The 22,161-nt window shown below is 38.2% G+C and overlaps 3 protein-coding genes across 4 annotated transcripts; all 3 read right to left on the bottom strand.

The window, feature by feature from the left end:
* Positions 1–568: 568 nt before the first annotated feature.
* LOC143857421 (F-box/LRR-repeat protein 25-like) lies at positions 569–2,520 on the bottom strand. The gene is made up of 2 exons (XM_077367847.1): positions 1,570–2,520; positions 569–712 (listed from the first exon to the last, which is right to left on the bottom strand). The coding sequence occupies exons 1-2, from the start codon at positions 2,518–2,520 to the stop codon at positions 569–571; spliced, it is 1,095 nt and encodes a 364-aa protein (XP_077223962.1).
* Positions 2,521–6,366: 3,846 nt separating this feature from the next.
* Positions 6,367–9,699, bottom strand: LOC143857287 (F-box/FBD/LRR-repeat protein At1g13570-like). 2 transcript variants are annotated; one of them, XM_077367706.1, is made up of 5 exons: positions 9,661–9,699; positions 9,429–9,465; positions 7,441–8,233; positions 7,136–7,291; positions 6,367–6,926 (listed from the first exon to the last, which is right to left on the bottom strand). In XM_077367706.1, exons 3-5 carry the CDS (start codon positions 8,200–8,202, stop codon positions 6,642–6,644), a joined length of 1,203 nt encoding a protein of 400 aa, XP_077223821.1. In that variant the 5' UTR covers positions 8,203–8,233; positions 9,429–9,465; positions 9,661–9,699; the 3' UTR covers positions 6,367–6,641. The 2 variants fall into 2 exon arrangements, with proteins under 2 accessions (XP_077223821.1, XP_077223820.1); XM_077367705.1 differs by lacking the exon at positions 9,661–9,699 and having other exon boundaries at positions 9,429–9,581.
* Positions 9,700–15,455: 5,756 nt separating this feature from the next.
* LOC143857365 (F-box/FBD/LRR-repeat protein At1g13570-like) lies at positions 15,456–19,073 on the bottom strand. The gene is made up of 5 exons (XM_077367794.1): positions 18,997–19,073; positions 18,775–18,811; positions 16,721–17,513; positions 16,417–16,572; positions 15,456–16,250 (listed from the first exon to the last, which is right to left on the bottom strand). The coding sequence occupies exons 3-5, from the start codon at positions 17,480–17,482 to the stop codon at positions 15,951–15,953; spliced, it is 1,218 nt and encodes a 405-aa protein (XP_077223909.1). The 5' UTR covers positions 17,483–17,513; positions 18,775–18,811; positions 18,997–19,073; the 3' UTR covers positions 15,456–15,950.
* Positions 19,074–22,161: the final 3,088 nt, after the last annotated feature.

The raw sequence follows: 22,161 nt of genomic DNA, 5'->3' as shown, positions 1-22,161 counted from the left end.
TGATGAAAACCCCTACTCAAAACAACAAACAAACATTTAATTTTCCCAAGTTTCATATCGACGATTCTCCTCTCTCTCTCTCTCTCTCTCTCTCTCTCTCTCTCTCTCTCTCTCTCTCTCTCTCTCTCTCTCGCGCGCCTTTCTTCCCTCTTTGCTTCCCTAAATCTAAGCAGCAAGCAAACTTCACTAAATATTAAGGAGGACCGGATAAGCCTAACTTTGTTTAGGGGCCCATTAATATGGGAATTAGTCATTACTGGTACAATTATTGTTGTTGCGCCCCTAAACTGCTTCTACATGTGCCTATTTGTCTTATTGCTTGAATCAAGCTAGGTGTTTGACCCAAGGAAGCAAGAATCTTCCCCTGCATCGGGGAATAGCGATTCCCTGGAACCCGATTCCGAATCGGGAATCTCAACGCTTGCCCAGAAAGTGGGAATTATGCTCCTCAAAATGGGAATCGTGCTTCCCCAAAATGGGAATCCCGCTTCCCCAAAATAGGATTCGCGGTTCCCCAAAATGAGAACGTGCTTCCTCGTCGCTTCCCATCATTTTAATTTTATGGGAGTCACAAAAAATGGAAAGCACGCTTCCCCGTCTCTTTCCCGGCTTGCTTCCCTCGGTGCTTCCTCCGACCCTTCACCCTTCCCGCTTTCCACCATCCCAGGAGCCTTCGCTTCCCACTCTGGCAACCTTGGTTTGACCCTCTTATCTATAGGTAGGTAAACAAAGGCATGTACCATGCTAATAAAGGTGTGATGGGGTTTGTTGCTTGCCTTAGGACTAATAGTGCTAACAGACATTGCACAACATAATTAAGTAGGACCTAGGACACTTTGAGGTAAGGTCCGATATAAATGGATCGTGACCCAGACTCAAAATGTAGGATCCAAAAAGGATCCAATGGCATCGGATACAATTCTATACCAATAATGATTGTTGCGAGGAGTTATGGCGATGGAAAATGCGACGTGACTGTTTAATAATCGTCCCAAATCATATACAATGGCAATGGCAATAACCGTCGTTGAAGGCTAAATATTTCTTTGTTCAAAAAAATAATGAGAACTTTATAGGAGACAGTACATATCCGTTGCAAAGTAAAGTCATCTCTAATAATAGAATTTTTTTGAGAATTTCCATTGCCAAAACATGAATAAATTCGCCGATCATTGGTGGGAAAGATGACGTAATCAATGGCGGGGAAAGACCGCGAAGGAAAAAACAATTGTCGCTTATAATTATATATAGAAAAATATTTAACATATTTTGTTTAGTATCTACCACGGCAATCAATCAATAAACGTCCCCATAAAAAATAATTTGCCAACAGTTTTAAATATACCATTGCTAAATATTAAAAAATAACCACAATATTTTTTAATATTTAGAAAAAAAAATATTAAAATCAAAATTTAATATTCTAATTTACCTTCTATAGAGATGTTAAAATTTCCATTGCGAAAGCCCATATTTCTAGTGGTGATAAAATAGAGAAATTAAAGAAGTGCATCCATCAAAACAAGGGGTATACACACCAGTTCTATGAAAGAAAAGTAATATATGTACCTGAAGGCAAGAGCTCACTGTTAAAACCATGATATTATCAAGAGTGCTAAGAAGTTGAGCCATCTCTCTAGACTTTTTATGGGATTCGCTATTGAACCAAAAATCAAGCACAACCTCAACCAGATATGGCAACCTCGTGACATCAAATCTGATTATGCTACCAGAGTACTGAAAAACTTTGAGATTCGGGACACGAATTTGGACCTCACTGAGAGGAGAATTTTTCCAATCGGTTATGCTCAAGCTTTCAAGTTGCAGACTCTGTGTAACAATATTGAGACTAGTCATACCAAGACAGTTCTCAAGATGTAATATCTTCAAGGCTGAGCAACTGCCAAGAACTTGAACGAGCAACTCCGAGCTTAATCTTATCCGTACCAGCGATAAGGACTTAAGGGAGGCGAAAATCGTGAAATCCAATGGATTGATTGTACAATAGCGCAATCTCAATATTATTAATGACTGATAAGAGAAGAAGTAATTTGGTAGTTCAAAGGGTCGGCAACCAGCAGGCTTATGGTTCCTGTAATTGCCTCCCCACAAAAAGTCTAGATCGAGCTCTTGGACCCCCCTTTTGATCGCGAAATTTAGCCATTGATTGATATGAGGATAGTACTCAGGATTATAATGGAATCTAAGGCAAAATCTTGTTATCCTATCACTTTTGTAACAAAGGAGGGATCTATGGACGAAGTCTACAAATCTTACCCTCCATTGGTTCTTCTCATGCATCACCCATTCCCTAGGCTCGATCGTGAGTAGTACGCTTGGCCTATGATCTTCTATGAAGAGATTCTCATCAAAATCAAGATCATGGATTTGCGTCCAAAGGTCTCTCCATCTTTTTGATAGAATGCTCGTTCTTATAGCGAATTTTGTGGGCAAATAAGCCATGATTAGGAGTAGGAGGACATCAGGCAAGTTGCTAAGCAGGTCGATTTTGTTCCTCATTGCTGACCCACCTGAGATTGAGAGAGGGGAAAAAAAAATGAAAACTTGGAGTTCCTGTATTATCATCTTTGAGGGAGGAGAGGGTAGTTATAATTATGTTTCTTGTCGCGGATTCTGCAAATTGGCTAAACTTAGATGAGAGAGAATCCTCAGGAACACCTAAATCTAATAGTGATTCTTACACATGGCTAATGACAGCAAAAACTGGTTAAAGGATACCTGATTGTATTCGCCACGCGCATTAAATTATAGAGATACTGTAGTACATAAAATCAATGGCTTCTTCTATTATTAGTTTGATGGCATGGAAAGCATTTAAAATGTTATAAATGGTATCCCTCATGAGCAAGGAAAGGATTGCATTGCTACCAACCTTTGCTCAACAAATGAACGGTTTGGATCATGCTATGACGTGTACTTTTTGAAAAATAGGGGACTTCCCGAGTACACACCATATAAAGACTCTTAACTAAAAATGGGGACTGATAAGTGATATGATATGTAGTCATGGTTTAAAATTTCGGTTTCGGTGACTGTTTCGGACCCCACCAAAAACCGAAATTTCGGTCCGAAATTTGGTATTTTGGTTCCAAATTTCGGACAGAAATTCCAAAATTTCAGCCAAAATCTTGTAATTTTTAATAAAAAATGTCATTAAATCGAAATTTCGGACCGAAATTACTGAAAATTCGGTCCGAAATTTCGTAAATGGCGAAAAATTGAATTTCGTAAAACTTCGGTTTCGGTCGAAATTTAAAACCATGTATGTAGTGCATAAACTGGAAAAAAAAAAAAGGTGGTCTTCTCACTTCCATGGTACAATGATGGGACCCATAGATGCGAGTTTATTTGAAAGGCCAAAATTAGATAGGATCATTTTATGTGCCTAATTTTTGGGTTATTGCCCATCGATCTTAATTTGAATTAAGAATCATTGTATCCGTCTATCTTGATATGATTTAAGAGCCATAGTGCCAGAGCTCCCTTGTGTAGAATCATTCGCTTTTTGTTAAAGGCTGATTTTGAAAAACAAATGGCGATCGAGATGGTTAACACCAGACATCAAGAACAGTTTTTGTTTTTCCTTTTCTTTTCTTCTCTTTTCTGTTTTTGCGACTAACTTTGTTGCGATGGAGGTTGGATCACCCCATGATATATTCAAATCCTATAAAAATGTTAGACAACTGGTTTAAATATTATATCGACTATTTATCGTGATATGTATCGAGATACATCGGTAATTATGCTAAAATTTAACGTCAATTTATCGTAAATTTTAAGTTAGAATGATAAAACCATGGAATTTATTAGATTTTAAACTTCCTAAATAGACTAAAAGCTTTTCCAAAGCTTCATTATTTCTTTCTAAGTTTATATTTATTAGGAAAAAACTTTCAAAATGGAAATCCATACTGAAAATAAAGATGGAAATGAAAGTCACGGACGAGTTGGTCATCTTTGCAGTGTTTTAGGCATTTGTCAGGATTCAAGCTCTCTTCCTTACTTTCTTTTGCACATGTTGTGATAGAGAACCATGCTATTTTTTTTCACAAAATGGATGTCTGTTTTGCTTGCGGCCCTCTTTTTATTATTTGCCTGAATTTATCAAGTGCAAGTTGCTTCTTTTAGAAGGATGAGACATAATAAGAAGACTCACTTCAAAGAAGAAGAAGCGACGATTTTGTTGTTTGAACATTTACTAACTTGATCCCTTCGGATCTTGGGCATCAAATCAAAGAAAAATTCAATTTCTAACGAGATGACGGCCGAAACTTTTCCATCCCCTGGGATTGGATTATAGGCGATTGAGAACAAGAGGGGAACGAAACTTCTTCCTTGGGCTCCTCTACCTCTGCACAGGTGGAAAGGACTTTTTAGGTGCAAAATGCGACTCTTAATGCAGGGATGTTGGCACACGCAGAACGTGAACGACTCTTGGGGTTGACAGACCATCCAACCTAGGCTACACGACAAAACAACGCAAATGAAACACCAGTGTGAGGGATAGTGAATTAAAAAGGCAAATTCATCTGGGAAGATGAATTCGTTGCTTCCTTGATCCGGGAAAATCTACGGCTGCCGAAAAGTAAAAGTACAAGTGATGGAAAGTAAAGATAAGATGCTAATATATGTTTGGATTTGGTTTTGTGACCTCTTCCTTGGAGACAAACGCCTCCTTATATAGCTTTATTTGGGTAATCGTTACCCATCACCCCAAGTTCTTCTTGGAGGGAAGTTTTTGGTAACCACCCATGATGGGCTCGGTTATTCTCACATCATCCATTGTCCAGGTAGTTATCGTCCACCTTCCCACATTTGGCAACAACTGTGCCACATCCTTGAATCAGCTTCACCAAATGGTGTCTCAATAAGTCGGTCCCATTCGACCAATTGGCTCTTTAGAGATAAACATGCTTTAATGAAAATCTTCAATAACTATTCATCCTTCTAGATTACATTACCTGCATGTAGTTTCACGCGCTCATTAAATGCCGACATAGCATGTAGCCTGTTGACACGGTCCGAATGGACTGCCACTTAATAATTTTATCATTTATCACTCACTGATCTCCAAAATAGGTGTAAACAGCAATTTATGTATCTTTCAATGACAGAAATGAGTTTCCCTCACACATTAGATGTGATTAATCGAACCAATGTTTAAGTGAGGGAGAATATTTGAAGTGGGCCCAATGACTTCACGGATCATGCCATCGATTTGCAGATGAATATAGTTTTCTTCTAATCATTGATGTATCCATCCTACTCTTTGTGAGGTGATATGTTTTCAGCTGCAATGGAGATTCATAGCACAAAACCCAGCTGCTTAGGGAGTGTTCTTTAACCATTTTTGGAGGTGCTTCTGCTCTATTTATAAGTTTCGATGCAACAACAGGAAGTTACATTCTACTTGTTTTGTTCAACAAATGGTCCATTCATATACAGTAATCATATTGTACTTGGTAAAAGTGTATGTGCATGTGAATGAGTTTCTGGGTTTCCTAAATAGTGTAATGCAAAATGTACTTCAAATCTGTCAATTTCAACAAATTCCAACTCTATAGTGACATTCGGCATAGATTTGTGCCGAAATTTCGTAGCCAAAAGGGAGTCTCTCCAAGCTATTCTATCTACCCATTTCTCCCACTCAGAAGATCGGAGAATGAGAATCATTGAACAAACGCAGCCTATTTTATTAAAACAGAAGCTGAAACTGATTGTGTCCAGTACATGCTTCTAACAAGTGACAAGCTCTCAGTCATTAGATCTGACCTGCACTCATGCCACTCTAGTCCTCAATTCGTATATACTTTCCCAACAAACTCCATATGTTAGAATGGATGGTTGACATTCCAAACCTTCAAATTTGTGGAGGTTTTAAGTTACTTTCTACATTTCTGAACCTTCAATTTTACAAACCACAAGTTCAATGGCTTCAAATGGGAAAAATTATGGGGCAAAGTCTATATCCATGTTGGGTACAAATAAATGAAGGGCATAGATCATCCAACAAGTAGTTCCCACCCTAAACTTAGGATAGGATACTATAGTTTCTCATTTAAAAACTATGGCAAAATTAAAAAACCAGCAACTGATATTCGCACTACCATGTTTGGTAATGGACAAACTAACCTTTGTCTTATTATTTAACCAGCTTTCAAAGCTTATTACAATTCCCAAAATGCTCTCAGCAACCAATTAAAAAGGAAAGACAGGGCGAGTTCGTCCCATTATAAAAACATGGTAGTATCAATATAAGTTGCCTGAAAACCAAATGAACATGCTACGAGAGCATCCAACCACGTCTCCATACACAAAAAGGAATTGTAGACTCAATTTTGCGTAAACCCATATAAGCTTTCATATATTCATTGAACAAGATTACTGAATTTCATCTTCTAGTATCCCTCAAAAGACAGATACAATCCAGAAAACAGTAAGTCTGTAATGTGTTTGTAAATGAGGAAAGTCAGGCCACATTGTGTGATAAAAGGATCATTACTAAAGTTTTATAAAGATTTATGTGCAGTACTTGAGTTTAAACAAGAAAAGAGAGGTCAAAATTTTCCTCAAGACCTATGTCGTCCTAAAGCTGTCCAAGATTGAATCGCAGTGGCCTCTTAATCATTGAATAAGATCTCTGCTTGTGTTGAAGCTCTTTGAAATCGAATCAGCTTTCTCAAAAACATCGCTTCAACCTTGAAATCGTCTAGTATAGGGTCGATAGTCAGAGTCTTAAGCACCGGCGAATTAGCGAGAAGCAGTCTTATGAATTTTATTTCCGACTTATTTCCAACCACATTATCCATCTTCACTGTTCGGAGGTGTTTCAACATGCAATCTTTCTGTTCTTGGGCTTTCCAGGGGACTACAGCAGGGTGATCATCACTCTCTGTAAAATATGCCTAGAATTCGGAATCTAGGTTAGAGTAGTATCAAAAGAAACTAAGGCCCTGTTCGTTTGAGATTATGACAACCGATGGTGAGCTTCCAAACCGATTATTGGGCTCTCAAATTACATTAATTTTGAGTCCAATAATCGGTTTGGGGCTTGACCGTCGGTTATCATAATCTCAAATGAACAGGGTATAAACCTTATGTTTAGAAAACTCACTCTGATTTCTAGTTTCTGGAGACGGTGAGAGCTTCTAAAGAAGCAAAGAATGGCCAAGATCTCTTTTCCATTTTCAAAATCAACGTCCAAAGAGAGTTTCTTAAGATGCCCAAATGTATTAGGAACCATCTCCGGTACATCTGCAACAGCCAGAAACTGGAATACCAGGGAAAAAGAAGAAAATTAATATTTTGGTTTGATAATGAATACCAAATTACGACTTCGTTTGATAATGAATCCTAAATTACGACTAGAATATTTTTTCCTGTAAGAGTTGATTGTGCATACGCTTGAAAATTATTTACCTTTAAGAATTGATTGTGCATCCTCAGCACCTCAACATTGCGTAAACAACAGAGAACCTTGTGCATTCCAAGCTCCTCCACTGGGGTGTTTTCAAAACAAATAACTTCGAATGAACCACCAAGGTATAAGTAACGGAGATCCGGAATATTGATTTTAGGACAAGTATGCTCATAGCCATAATCTAGATATGTCAAACTCTCAAGAAGCGGAGATTTGGAAATCAGACATTGGAGTTCATCACTGGAGATGACTACATCACAAAGATAAAGGCTCTTGAGACGACTAAAGCCTTCAAATGCCTGAGGTATTTTGAAAATGCAGTGCTGCAATCTCAAATTATATAGCTCTTGACAAGAGAAGAAACATGAAGGCAACTTATAAATATCACCACAAGAAAATTCAAGGATTAATTCCTTAATCCCGTGTCTTGACACGAAAAGTATCCACTGATTGAAATCAGAACAGGGAGGAAGATAGTCAACACACTTAAACTTGTGAATTGATCCTCTATGCCGCAAGAGAACTTGATAGACAATGTTCACACACTTCTTAAGGGTCTCGTTCGAAGATGGGATGTCAGTTGGATCACATTGCCAATCGAATACGATGTGTGGTATTGTAACCCACATATACCTCCAATTACTTGACAAGATGCTCGTCCTCACAGCATCCTTGAATGGCAAACGTACAAGAATTGCGTCTATGACACCCCTAGGAAGATTGCTGATCACATCAAAGGTTGAAGCTCGTCGCAATTCCATTTCGGAGGGAGAATTCTATTCGTGTTTTCTTCTGAAATTCAAGAAACAAAAATTCAGCCACCTCAAAGTTACATCCAATTTATATGAAGAAACAAATTGAATCAAAAGCAAATCAGCAACATAAATGAAAGAGCATTTCTAGGAAAACGGGATCCCGTTTTGGGGGAAAAAGGGACATTGATCATTGCAGCCACTATTCCAATACTGCCAAACATGGAGATTGATACGTGCAAAAGACAGACTTGTGGAGAAGAGAGTTCTGATAAGTAAGAAAGCTTGTAATTTCTGAGTTTAAACACAGAAGTTGAAGTTGTTTATTTGAGTTAGAATTCCAGTTAATAAGTTGAGACAGTAAATTGAGGGCTACGGGCAGAAATTTTCAGACTGCTATATTGTTTGTGCTGCTAGTATACCTTCTTATATGATTTATTCGTCTTATTTCACTGCACAATTCTGAATATTTAAGCAGTCAGAAAGTTCGAGCTATCTGAAAATTCTAAGGAATGAAATTTTCTGAATAAAAACACAGGGATATGAAATAATGTGTAATTTGAAATTTTCAGAGGAATGAAATTTTCATGAAAAATTCCACTAAGAAGTTAAAATTCATGGGTTTATTTAGCAGGCTAGCAACTGTAATTTTCAGTTATAGTTCTACTTGCATCAATATGCATAGAAGAAGGGGAATTGTGATTAAATTAACAGAAATTTGAAGTATGTAAAGTGAAAATCTATTAGCAACGAAGCTAATTTTATCACGATAAAATTCCTACAATCTCTGATTTTTTTTCAAGATAAATACCAAAAAATGAGAAGAAAATCAACCTAGAAATATCAATTTAATTTCAAGAAAAACAACCCACCAAATTTTTGATACCTTCTAAGATACTAAACCCAAAACACCCACAGAAAAACCAAAACAGAAATCTCAGAGTTGTGCCAAGATTATAACAAAGTAACCACCCAATTCTGAGACAAAAAAAGAACCAACTAATCATATAGCTTTGTCAAGATAAACAACCCAGAAATCCAAAGTAGAGAGAGAGAGAGAGAGAGAGAGAAACAATCTTCAAGAGGGGTTGTGAATTGCAGAAAAAAATCTTCTATAAAGTTGGGTTTTCTTTAGAGATGCAGAAATGGAAGGAAGAGAAAAATCAAGAGTGAAAACAAGAAAAACCAAGAGAAAGAAAGAGAGAGACAGAGAGAGAGAGAGAGAGAGAGCTGACCTTTGTTCGGACGAGCAGTGTGGGACGAAGGATAAAGCTACATTATCAACAAACCATATATATGTGTCAAGATAAACTACCCAGAAATCCAAAATAAACAGAAAAGAAAGAGAGAAAAATCCTCAAGAGGGGTTGTGAATGGCAGACAAAAATCAAGAAAGAAAACAAGAAAAACAGAGAGAGAGAGAGAGAGAGAGAGAGAGAGAGAGAGAGAGAGAGAGAGAGAGATGACCTTGTTCGAAAGAGAGAGACGAGCAGTGTCGGATGAAGGAGACAGCTATAATATGAGGACTCATTGCTCGTATTTATTAGGGCTGCAACTCGAGCCGGGTTTTACCCGACCCGCATCGACCCGACCCGACCCGAAAATAGGCTGGGTTGGGTTCTGGTTTCATGGGTTTCGGGTCGAGCCGGGTTGAGCATTCGAAAAGCCCGCATGAATCTCGGGTCGAGCCGGGTTTGAAGGGGCCCGACCCGACCCGACCCAAGTTACATAAGTTATAGTATGTACATTTTTTTCTATTGTTAGTTAAAAGTTAAAAGTGAAAACCCACGCACCCACTGTTATTGTGTGTGAGTGTAATTTCTGCTTCTATGAGTTGAGTTGATTCAAGTGTTTGATTCAGCATTGTTTGATTGTAGATTCAAGTGTAATGTGAGTGTAATTTCTGCTTCTATGAGTTGAGTTGCCTTGCCAAACAAGAATTTTCCTTAAAAAATTGCGTCAACGTGAAAAAACCCGAACCGACCCGACTCGAGATATTGCTCGAGTAGGGTTGGGTTCTCCAAAACCCGACCCGAGTTGCAGCCCTAGTATTTATTAATGGGACGTGATATATTCCACTTAGGGGTGGACATGGTTCCGGTTCGAACCGAGGAACCGAACCCAACCGGCACATTTGGTTCGGTTCGGTTCCATTTCTATATGGTTCGGTTCCAGTTCCAAAATCCGGGAACCGGTGAAAATTCGGTTCGGTTCTGGGTTTGGGATCCCGGAACCGAGAACCGAATTGGTTCAATGAGGGCATGTTTGCCTTGAATATTATGGCCTGATTATTTCCCAAATTTGTAGTTCATGGCTTCATGCATTGCCAAAATTTGTGCATGATTATCCCACCTGCTTGTACTTCTTCATACTTCGTATAAGTTTTGCATTGTCCAAAAGGTTGGGTAAACCCATAACCGAACCGAACCGATTATATATGGTTCTGGTTCGGTTCGGTTCCACAGATATATGGTTCGATTCTGGTTCCAATTTCAGAGAACCGATTATACATGGTTCGGTTCTGGGTTTAGCCCAAAACCGAACCGAACCGAACCATGTCCACCCCATTTTCTTACTTGGGACTTAACATATTTGTGAGTTGTGAGATCAAGGTTTTAAATTTCGACCCAAATCCAGAATTTTGGGTTTCGGGTGAGACCCACCGAAACCGAAATTCGGTAAGGTCGTTACAAAATTTCGACGGAAATTTCATCATTCCCAAAATTTCAGTCTAAAATTTGGAATCACCAAAAAAATCTTAGTTTTATTCGTTACTTAATATTATCGCCGAAATTTTGTGTGGAATAAAATATTACTTTATTTGATTTCGATAGATTCCGTCCCTCACTGATCTTTTAAACTAAAGGGACCTGTCACGGGAAGAAAAAAGGGAAAATAAATCATTTCCGTTCATTTACACCGGGCCCTTGGGCAAAATGTTAGATTTTTTTTTTCTTTTCTTTTTTCCATGGCATAGGGTATCCCCACCCCAATTTTAGATTTATCCAAACAAAGGTACACGTAGCTAACGCATGACTTGTTAAATTCACTTAGGGCCCGTTTGGATACCTCAGATTTTGTATTTGGATTTGGAATTGAGTTTTCAGTACAAAATGAATAGATCTGCCGGCTCATGTTGAGGGAGACAGAGAGGGAAGGGGGTAATTCCTACTGCAGGGGAGAGGTTGAGGAGCCAAGAGGGTGAAGGAAACTGCCAGATCTATGAATTTCCAATTTCTTATTTCCACAACTTATTTGGAAATCTGATTTTTTTTCACTGCCAGTCGCTAAATTGGAAATTTAAGGATTTGATCCGGATCCAAATGTCAACGCAAAAAGAGTTGCAAATGTGAGAATTCCAAATCAAAATCTTCTCGGCATCCAAACGGGCCCTTAGGGGTTGCTGCATTTCAGTGAAATTCCAATAGGAAAGTACTAAATTTTCTCTTGAATAGTGATTTTCCAATGTTCGGTTGCTCTACGTCAATGACTTTCTAGTCTGACCTGTGATTTTGTAGCAGGTCCAGCCCATGTGTAGGCCCCACATTCCATTTCGGAGGGAGAATTCTATTCCTGTTTTCTTCTTAAATTCAAGAAACAAAAATTCAGCCACTTCAAAGTTACATCCAATATTTTACGGAGAAACAAATTGAATCAAAAGCAAATCGGCAACATAGATGAAAGAGCATTTCTAGGAAAACGGGATCCCGTTTTGGGAAAAGCAGGGACATTGATCATTGCAGCCACTATTCCAATACTGCCAAACAGGGAGATTGATACATGCAAAAGACAGACTTGTGGAGAAGAGAGTTCTGATAAGAACTAATAAAGTATAATGACAGAGGCACATCTCAAAGCCAAATGACACCCAAATTCAATACCCATCGCAATGTATCAAATTGAAACAAAAACAACCAGCCCAACTCTCAAATTTTATCAGGATAAAATCTCTACAATCTCTGATTATTTTCAAGTTAAATCCCTACGATCTCTGATTATTTTTCAGAACACCCACACAAAAACCAAACCAGAAATCTCAGACTTCTGCGAAGATATATATATATATATATATATATATATATATATATATATATATATATATATATATATATATATATATATATATATATGAGAATAGAGTTCCTAAGGTGTCACCTCATATAGCTTATATGAGGTGGCGCTTAAAAACATAAGGGGCTCACTTTGTTTGGATGATCCAAAGCATTCATATGATAGGCCCTCACATAGATAGGTTGTGCCCAAAAAATCAATTTCATAGGATCATCCTAACCCTTCCATTGGTGGAGGTTGAAATGGATGGGTATAAACCTCCATAAATCTGCCCATTTTTAACCTCCATAAATGGAAGGGTTAGGATGATCCTATGGACCTGATTTTTTGTAGGCACCATATCCATCTAAGGGCCTTTCAAATGAATGGTTTCGATCACCCCAAAAATGTGGGCCCCTTATGTTTTGTAAGCGCCACCTCATATAAGCTATATGAGGTGACACCTTAGGAACTCTATTCTCATATATATATATATATATATATATATATATATATATATATATATATATATAGAGAGAGAGAGAGAGAGAGAGAGAATGGTTTGTGTGCAGCTGCACAGATAAGCTATTTGTGCATGGCTGCACAAACCATAGTGGGGGTCACATTTCTTGGGGGATCCAAAGCATTCATTTGGAAGGCCCTTTCATGGAGTGTGTGTACTAAAAATCAGCCCTATAGGATCATCCTAACCTAATCAAAGTTGGAGGGGAAAATGGACACATACACTGTTTCTACCCATTTTTTCCCTCCACAAATGGTTGGGTTAGGATGATTTTCAAAGGCCGATTTTTAGTACACACCCTATCCATGAAAGAGCCTTCCAAATGAATGCTTTGGATCCCCCAAAAAATGTGGCCCCCCCATGGTTTGTGCAGCCATGCACAGATAGCTTATCTGTGCAGCTGCACACAAAACATATATATATATATATATAAGAACTGGAATATATGATTGTGGGCAACCAGAAAAATTTGTGAATTTTAACAAAATAACCACCCAAATCTCATAAAGAAAAAAAAAAGAACCAACAAATCATATAACTTTGTTGAGATAAAGAACCCAGAAATCCAAAGTAGACAGAGGAGAGAGAGAATCTGAGAGAAGAGGGGTTGTGAATGGCAGAAAAAAATCTTCTAAAGTTGGGTTTTCTTTACAGATGGGTGATTTCTTTTGAGATGCAGACATGGAAAGAAGAGAAAAATCAAGAAAGAAAACAAGAAAAACCAAGTAGGAGAGAGAGAGAGATGACCTTTGCTCGACATAGAGACGAGCAGTGTGGGATGAAGGAGAATGCTATATATATTATGAGGATTAAGGCGACGATTCATTGCACGTATTTATTAATGGGAAGTGATATATTCGACCCATTTTCTTCCTTGGAACGGCCCCTGTAGGCTGTAGCATTTTTGTGAGTAGACTTCATTGTTTCAAATTTCGGTTTCGGAATGCATTTCAGTCCTCACCGAAACCGAAATTTCGAAATCTTGGACGAAATGAATAAGGCCACATTTGGATACCCACAAGATTAGGATTTGGATTTAGTTCATATTTTGAACTGGATCAAATTCTTTAGATGTCCAAATCAGCTACGATAGTGCAAAAAATTCCGATTTTGAAATCTGTTCTGCGAGACATTATTTGGAAATCAATATTTGTGGCAACTTCCTTCACCGTCGCTGCTCCTCGACGTTGCTCCGGCAGCAGCGAGACATCCCTCCCTCTCTCTCTCTCTCTCTCTCTCTCTCTCTCTCTCTCTCTCTCACTCTTAAAACATATTCATGAAGATGATTGATGTAGTTTGTATCCAAAACTCAAATCCAAATCAAAATACAAATGCATGAGGTATCCAAACGGGCCCTAATAGAATATTTTATCTCATAGAGAATTTTGGCCGAAATTGGCCAAAATTTCAGAATTTCGGACGAAATAGAATAATAGAATATTTTATGTTGTAGAGAATTTCGGCCAAAATTTCAATAATTTCGGAAGATATTAAATAATTAATAAAAATTGAGATTTTTGGGTGAAATCCCTTAAATTTCGGAGAAAATTTCCGAATAAGCGAAATTTTGACCGAAATTTCGGTCGAAATAAACGATCGTTTCGGGCATGTATGATTTCGGTTTCAGTCTCCACATTCGAACCGGTTTCTATAGAATAGTGACTTTCCAGTGTTGGGTTGCTCTACTTCAATGACTCTCTAGTCTGACCTGTGATTCTGCTGGGTTGACGCGGCATGTTAAAATCCAAAGCCCAAAATCTTTAACTAGGGAGAGAATTTTCGAGATTTTCCAGTGGAATCCTCCCCTAACATCCCCCCGCTACTTCTAATAAAAAAAGAGAGCCGAAAATATGATCATCTTCCTCTTCCAACCCTAGCAACTCAACTAAGCCTTTGTCCCAAACTAGTTGGGGTGGGCTAATGAATCCTATAGAAAATTTTCAAGAAGAAGGTGAAAGGGTCTTCCAACCCTAGCAACAGAGAAAAAATTATCAAATTCCAACTCTATGGTGACATTTGGCATAGATTTGAGCTGAAATTTCATATCCAAGGGGAGTCTCTCACTCTCTCCTTGACATGCTGTCAGTCAATAGATCTGACCTGCACTCGGGCCACTCTAGTCCTCAATGCGTATATTCTTTCCCAACAAACTCCAACTGTTAGAATGGATGGTTGACATGCCAAACTCTCTTGCATCAGTCAATCCGAACCCTCCAATTTGTGGAGGTTTAAGTTACTTTCAACATTTCTGAACCTTCAATTTTACAAATCATAAGTTCAAGGGCTTCATATGGGAAATATTATGGGGCCAAGTCTATATCCATGGTCGGTACAAACAAATGAAGGGCATAGACCATCCAACAAGTAGTTCCCACCCTAAACTTAGAATTGGACACAATATAGTTTCTCATTTAAAAAGTAAGGCAAAATTACAAAACCAGCAACTGATATTGGCACTACCATGTTTGGTAATGGACAAACTAACCTTTGTCTTATTATTTAACCAGCTTTCAAGCAACCAATTAAAAACGAAAGACAGGGTGAGTTCATCCATCATAAAAACATGGTAGTGTCAATATAAGTTGCCTGAAAACCAAATGAACACGCTATGAGATCATCCAACCACATCTCTCCATACACAAAAAGGAATTGTAGACTCAATTTTAGGTAAACCCATAAAAGCTTTCATACATTCACTGAACAAGATTAGAGAGTTTCATCATCTAGTATAACTCAAAAGACAGATACACTCTGGAAAACAGTAAGTCTTGAGTATTCAAGCTAGAAATACCATCTATTTGAAGAATTCCTTGAACAAAGTGTTATATCCACCATCAAAAGACTTGATTAACGCCAAATGCAGCTCCCTTGGCCAAGGCTTAGAACTCCGTAACCGACCTCTCTTTTTCTCGTAGATTATGATCATGTGTAACTAGAAGACGCAGTTAGCAGGCTACTGGGAGAATTGACTCAGCATTGATCATTACTAAGGTTAGATCCACTCCGTAATGTGTTTGTAAATGAGGAAAGTCAGGACACATTGTGTGACAAAAGGGTCAATACTAAGGTTTTACAAAGATTTATTATGAGCAATGTCCGAGTTTAAACAAGAAAAGAGAGGTCAAAATTTTCCTCAAGACCTATGTAGTCCTAAAGCTGTCCAAGATTGGATCGCAGTGGCCTCTTAATCATTGAATAAGATCTCTGCTTGTGTTGAAGCTCTTCGAAATCGAATCAGCTTTCTCAAAAACATCACTTCAGACACGAAATCATATATTTCAGTGTCGATAGTCAGTGTCTTAAGCACCGGCGAATTAGCAAGAAGCAGTCTTATGAATTCTATTTCTGAGTTATTTCCAGTCACATGGTCCATCGTCACTGTTCGGAGGTGTTTCAACATGCAAACTCTCTGTTCTTGGGCTTCCCAGGGGACTACACTATCGCTATCAACACTATCGCTATCAACACTATCTGTAAAGCATGCCTAGAATTTGGAATATAGGTTAGAGTAGTATCAAAAGAAACTAAGGTCCTGTTAGTTTGAGATTATGACAACCATACTTTGAGTCCAACAATCGATTTGGGGGCTCACTATCGGTTGTCATAATCTCAAACAAACAGGGTATAAATCTTATGTTTACAAAACTTACTCTGATTTCTAGTTCCTCAAGACGGCGCGAGCTTCTAAACAAGCAAAGAATGGCCAAGATTTCTTTTCCATTTTCAAAATCAACGTCCAAAGAGAGATTCTTAAGATGCCCAAATGTATTAGGAACCATCTCCGGTACATCTCCAACAGCCAGAAACTGGAATACCAAGGAAAAAGAAGAAAATTAATATTGGTTTGATAATGAATACCAAATTACGAATTGGTTTGATAATGAATCCTAAATTATGACTTGAATATTTTTTCCTGTAAGAATTGATTGTGTATACGACTTGAAAATTATTTACCTTTAAGAATTGATTGTGCATCCTAAGCACCTCAACATTGCGTAAACAACAGAGAACCTTGTGCATTCCAAGCTCCTCCACTGGGGTGTTTTCAATACAAATAACTTCGAATGAACCACCAAGGTATAAGTAACGGAGATCCGGAATATTGATTTTAGGACAAGTATGCTCATAGCCATAATCTAGATATGTCAAACTCTCAAGAAGCGGAGATTTGGAAATCAGGCATTGGAGTTCATCACTGGAGATGACTACATCACAAAGATAAAGGCTCTTGAGACGACTAAAGCCTTCAAATGCCTGAGGTATTTTGAAAATGCAGTGCTGCAATCTCAAATTATATAGCTCTTGACAAGAGAAGAAATATGAAGGCAACTTATAAATATCACCACAAGAAAATTCAAGGATTAATTCCTTAATCCCGTGTCCTGACAGGAAAAGTATCCACTGATCGAAATCAGAACAGGAAGGAAGATAGTTAACACACTTAAACTTGTGAATTGATCCTCTATGCCGCAAGAGAACTTGATAGACAATGTTCACACACTTCTTAAGGGTCTCGTTCGAAGATGGGATGCCAGTTGGATCACATTGCCAATCGAATATGATGTGTGGTATTGTAACCCACTTATACCTCCAATTACTTGACAAGATGCTCGTCCTCACAGCATCCTTGAATGGCAAACGTACAAGAATTGCGTCTATGACAACCCTAGGAAGAGTGCTGATCACATCAAAGGTTGAAGCTCGTCCCAATTCCATTTCGGAGGGAGAATTCTATTCGTATTTTCTTCTGAAATTCAAGAAACAAAAATTCAGCCACCTCAAAGTTACATCCAATATTATATGAAGAAACAAATTGAATCAAAAGCAAATCAGCAACATAGATGAAAGAGCATTTCTAGGAAAACGGGATCCCGTTTTGGGGAAAAAAAGGACATTGATCATTGCAGCCACTATTCCAATACTGCCAAACATGGAGATTGATACATGCAAAAGACAGACTTGTGGAGAAGAGAGTTCTGATAAGTAAGAAAGCTTGTAATTTCTGAGTTTAAACACAGAAAACAGAAGTTGAAGTTGTTTATTTGATTTAGAATTCCAGTTAATAAGTTGAGACAGTAAATTGAGAGTACACTCTGACTCTATTTATAGGTGTGATAGGGGTGGATTTTTTCAATAAATGAGGGCTACAGGCAGAAATTTTCAGACTGCTATATTGTTCGTGCTGCTAGTATACCTTCTTCTATGATTTATTCGTCTTATTTCACTGCACAATTCTGAATATTTAAGCAGTCAGAAAGTTCGAGCTATCTGAAAATGTCTAAAGAATGAAATTTTCTGAATAAAAACACAGGGATATGAAATAATGTGTAATTTGAAAATTTCAGAGGAATGAAATTTTCATGAAAAATTCCACTAAGAAGTTAAAATTCATAGGTTTATTTAGCAGGCTAGCAACTGTGATTTTCAGTTATAGTTCTACTTGCATCAATATGCATGGAAGAAGGGGAATTGTGATTAAATTAACAGAAATTTGAAGAATGTAAAGTGAAAATCTATTAGCAACGAAGCTAATTTTATCAAGATAAAATTCCTACAATCTCTGATTATTTTTCAAGATAAATACCCAAAAAATGAGAAGAAAATCAACCTAGAAATATCAGTTTAATTTCAAGAAAAACAACCCACCAAATATTTGATACCTTTTAAGATACCAAACCCAAAACACCCACAGAAAAACCAAAACAGAAATCTCAGAGTTGTGCCAAGATTATAACAAAGTAACCACCCAAATCTCAGACAAAAAAGAACCAACTAATCATATAACTTTGTCAAGATAAACAACCCAGAAATCCAAAGTAGACAGAAGAGAGAGAAAGAGCGAGAAACAATCTTCAAGAGGGGTTGTGAATTGCAGAAAAAAATCTTCTATAAAGTTGGGTTTTCTTTCCAGATGGGTGATTTCTTTAGAGATGCAGAAATGGAAAGAAGAGAAAAATCAAGAAAGAAAACAAGAAAAACCAAGAGAGAGAGAGAGAGAGAGAGCTGACCTTTGTTCGGACGAGCAGTGTGGGACAAAGGAGAAAGCTACATTATCAACAAATCATATAAATGTGTCAAGATAAACTACCCAGAAATCCAAAGTAGACAGAAAAGAAAGAGAGAGAGAAAAATCTTCAAGAGGGGTTGTGAATGGCAGAAAAAAATCAAGAAATAAAACAAGAAAAACCGAGAGAGAGAGAGAGAGAGAGAGAGAGAGAGAGAGAGATGACCTTTGCTCGAAAGAGAGGGACGAGCAGTGTGGAATGAAGGAGAAAGCTACATTATGACTTATGAGGATTCATTGCTCGTATTTATTAATGGGACGTGATATATTCGACTCATTTTCTTATTTGGGACGGCCGCTGTAGCATATTTTTCTATTGTGAGTTGTGAGATCAAGGTTTTAAATTTCGACCCAAATCCGGAATTTAGGGTTTCGGGTGAGACCCACCGAAACCGAAATTGGGTAAAGTCGAAACGTTAAAAAACTCGACCGAAATTTCTGAAATTTCGGTTTGAGTCCAAAATTTTGAATATCACCAAAAAAATCTTAGTTTTATTCGTTATTTAATATTATCGCCGAAATTTTGTATGGGATAAAATATTACTTTATTTGATTTCGATAGATTTCGTCCCTCACTGATCTTTTAGACTAAAGGGGCCTGTCTCGAGAAGAAAAAGGGGAAAATAAATCATTTCCCTTTATTTACACCGGGCTCCCTAAGGGCACTCTAGCCTATACAAGTCCCCATATTCAAAGCCAAGGCAGAATGTTAGATTTTTTTTTCTTTTTTTATGGCATAGGGTATCCCCACCCCAATTTTAGATTTATCCAAACAAAGGTACACGCAGCTAGCTCCGTTTGGTTGTCGGAATTTTTTTGGTTCTTGGGATTTTTGTGGAACAAAAAACTTTCTAGGAGATTGGTGGGGAAAAAAACTCCCTGGAAGTTTTCAGGTAAAATAAAAATCCCATGTTTGGTTGACCGGACTATGGTTGTTTGGTTGCTTGAACTGTTGGGAAGAAAAAAAATCTTCTGCAAGCCTGGGAGTATTTTTTTTCCCTTCCTGGGGTTTCGTGCGGGGTTATTTTCGTTCCTGGGATTATTTTGGGCCCACCAACCAAACGTTGGTTTCCTGCGGAAATTCTACAAATGCCCCGAGAATCAAAAAAATTCCAGCAACCAAGCGCACTGGGTTGGTTGCTGCATTTCAGTGAGATTCCAGTAGGAAAGTACTAATGTTTCTCTTGAATAGTGACTTTCCAGTGTTCAGTTGCTCTACGTCGATGACTTTCTAGTCTGACGTGTGATTCCGCTGAGTTGACGTGGCATGTTAAAATCCTCTTTCACTGGAGAGGATTTTCGAGATTTTCCAATGGAATACTCCCCCCGGAATCCCCCGCGCGACGTCTAATAAAAAAAGAGCCGTTGTGGGGTTCTCTTTCCAAAATAGAAAAATATGATCATCTTCCTCCTCCAACCACAGCAACAGAGTAAAGATTATCATTTTCCTCTGGCTGCTCCGACTCCAACAAAGAAAAAATCACCACCGTCCTCTCGAGATTAGTTGTCTCCATTTGTCTTTTCGGCACGATTCACGGTCGTCCTCGCCGCTGCTCCACGACGTGATTCGCGCGTGCTCGGCCAAGTCCTCTCACCCAATTCACCGCTGCTCCTAGCTGTCGTCCTCGTCGTTTGGAGCCTATGCACGCAGATAAAACTCTCTCTCTCTCTCTCTCTCTAAAAAATGCCTATGTTTTTTTTTGGAAAAATACAGATAGACCCCCTCAACTATCTGATAGTGCTGAGGATCAAGGGACGAAAATCAATCATGGGGTATCTGCGGAGACAGGACAGAAAGATGATCGAGATATCATTAGGGGAAACAGAGTCAGAAATAAACCAACATGGATGTTGGATTATGTTAATCATTAGTAAATGAGATACTTAGTTGTTAATGTTTGTATTAGGGAAGGATTAGTTAGGTACTGATCTGACAGATCCCAACTAAATAACAAACTGATGTAGCCTTTAAAAGGGCAAGTGAGCTGCAAAATTGAGTAAGAAATTCAAATTGATTTCCTTTTCCCTCTCTTTTCTTCTTCCTCTACTTTCTCCCTCTTTTCTAAGTTCTGTTCTAACTCAGATCTAATACCAAAAGGCGTATCATTGGCGCTTTCATTGAGTTCTTTTCACTTCCATGGTGGATAATACTCGTGCTCAATCGAAAATTGATGAGCAATTGAAGAATCAGCAACAACAACTCAATGAACTTCGATTGCTTCAAACGAAACAACATGAGGAAATTTTCAATATGATCAAACAGTTACAGCTCCATCCTTCATCTCCATCGTCTTCACGGCCGGCGACCGCTGATCACTCTACTGATAATTCCACTGAAGGAATCATGACCATTGCTCCATCTGGTAACAAATACATTCGTTTAGATGTTCTCCGTTTTGATGGTTCTGATCCAGTGGGCTGGTCTTTCAAAATCGATCAGTTTTTTTCTTATTATAGTATACCAGAAGATCAGCGTATCCACATCAGTTCTTTTCATTTTGATGGACCTGCTTTGTCATGGTTTCAATGGGCTAGATCTAATAATCTCATCAATTCCTGGAAAGGAATATTAGATGCTATTAAATTGCGTTTTGGCCCTTCGTTGTACAGCGATCCTAAAGTAGCTCTTGCAAAAATTCACCAAACTTCATCTGTGGAGGAATATCAGTTTCGATTTGAAGATCTTTCCAACAAGGTGACTGGTTGGAATATCAGTTTCGATTTGAAGATCTTTCCAACAAGGTGACTGGTCCTAATTCTCTCCTTCACGCAATTTCGCTTGCTAAAATCTATGAAAAGAAATATGATAGTGGCCTAGATCCAGTGGAGGGGCTTCTGGTTTGTTACCTACTCCTTCAGCTCAACCAGTCAAGGCCATCGCTGCTTCTCCTCTCCGACAGTTTCCAATTAGGACCAGGCAATTATCTAAGAAAGAAATGAAAGCAAAGAGGGACAAAGGCCTCTGTTATTTCTGGGATGATAAGTATACACCAGGACATGAATGCAGGAAGCGTCTTTATAATTTAGCTATGATCGAGGATGAACAAGATTCATCTCCAACCATTGATTCTGAAATCGTAGCTGACGATATTGAAGAGATCCTAACAGGGGAAAATTCTACTGAAATCAGTTTCCACGCTCTTGTCGGCCAACAGAATCCTACTACCATACGCATAACAGGGGTAAGTTATATTCAATCCTTACATGTTTTGATCGATAGTGGTTCTACCCACAATTTCGTTAAGAAATCTGTGGTTAAATCTCTCAATTGGCCTATTCTTCCTATGTCTCCATTCAAGGTTATTATTGGGAAATCATTGCTCTATACAAA

Source organism: Tasmannia lanceolata, unplaced genomic scaffold (genome assembly GCF_043159265.1).
Source record: "Tasmannia lanceolata isolate RefF3 unplaced genomic scaffold, GAP_Taslan_0.1 ptg000024l, whole genome shotgun sequence".
Taxonomy (NCBI): Eukaryota; Viridiplantae; Streptophyta; class Magnoliopsida; order Canellales; family Winteraceae; genus Tasmannia; species Tasmannia lanceolata.
Note: the sequence above shows the minus strand (reverse complement) of the source record. Positions and strands in the feature narration are given on the sequence as shown.

What these genes read in the sequence shown, in the direction of transcription:
- LOC143857421 (XM_077367847.1), bottom strand. Translation starts at nt 2,520, where the DNA reads ATGAGGAACAAAATCGACCTGCTTAGCAACTTGCCTGATGTCCTCCTA. An exon ending in CAGTGAGCTCTTGCCTTCAG is followed by an intron (nt 713 to 1,569) that starts GTACATATATTA and finishes ACCTACCTATAG; the next exon opens with ATAAGAGGGTCAAACCAAGG.
- LOC143857287 (XM_077367706.1), bottom strand. Translation starts at nt 8,202, where the DNA reads ATGGAATTGCGACGAGCTTCAACCTTTGATGTGATCAGCAATCTTCCT. An exon ending in TGCACAATCAATTCTTAAAG is followed by an intron (nt 7,292 to 7,440) that starts GTAAATAATTTT and finishes CTGGTATTCCAG; the next exon opens with TTTCTGGCTGTTGCAGATGT. An exon ending in TCCAGAAACTAGAAATCAGA is followed by an intron (nt 6,927 to 7,135) that starts GTGAGTTTTCTA and finishes TCCGAATTCTAG; the next exon opens with GCATATTTTACAGAGAGTGA.
- LOC143857365 (XM_077367794.1), bottom strand. Translation starts at nt 17,482, where the DNA reads ATGGAATTGGGACGAGCTTCAACCTTTGATGTGATCAGCACTCTTCCT. An exon ending in TGCACAATCAATTCTTAAAG is followed by an intron (nt 16,573 to 16,720) that starts GTAAATAATTTT and finishes TTGGTATTCCAG; the next exon opens with TTTCTGGCTGTTGGAGATGT. An exon ending in TTGAGGAACTAGAAATCAGA is followed by an intron (nt 16,251 to 16,416) that starts GTAAGTTTTGTA and finishes TCCAAATTCTAG; the next exon opens with GCATGCTTTACAGATAGTGT.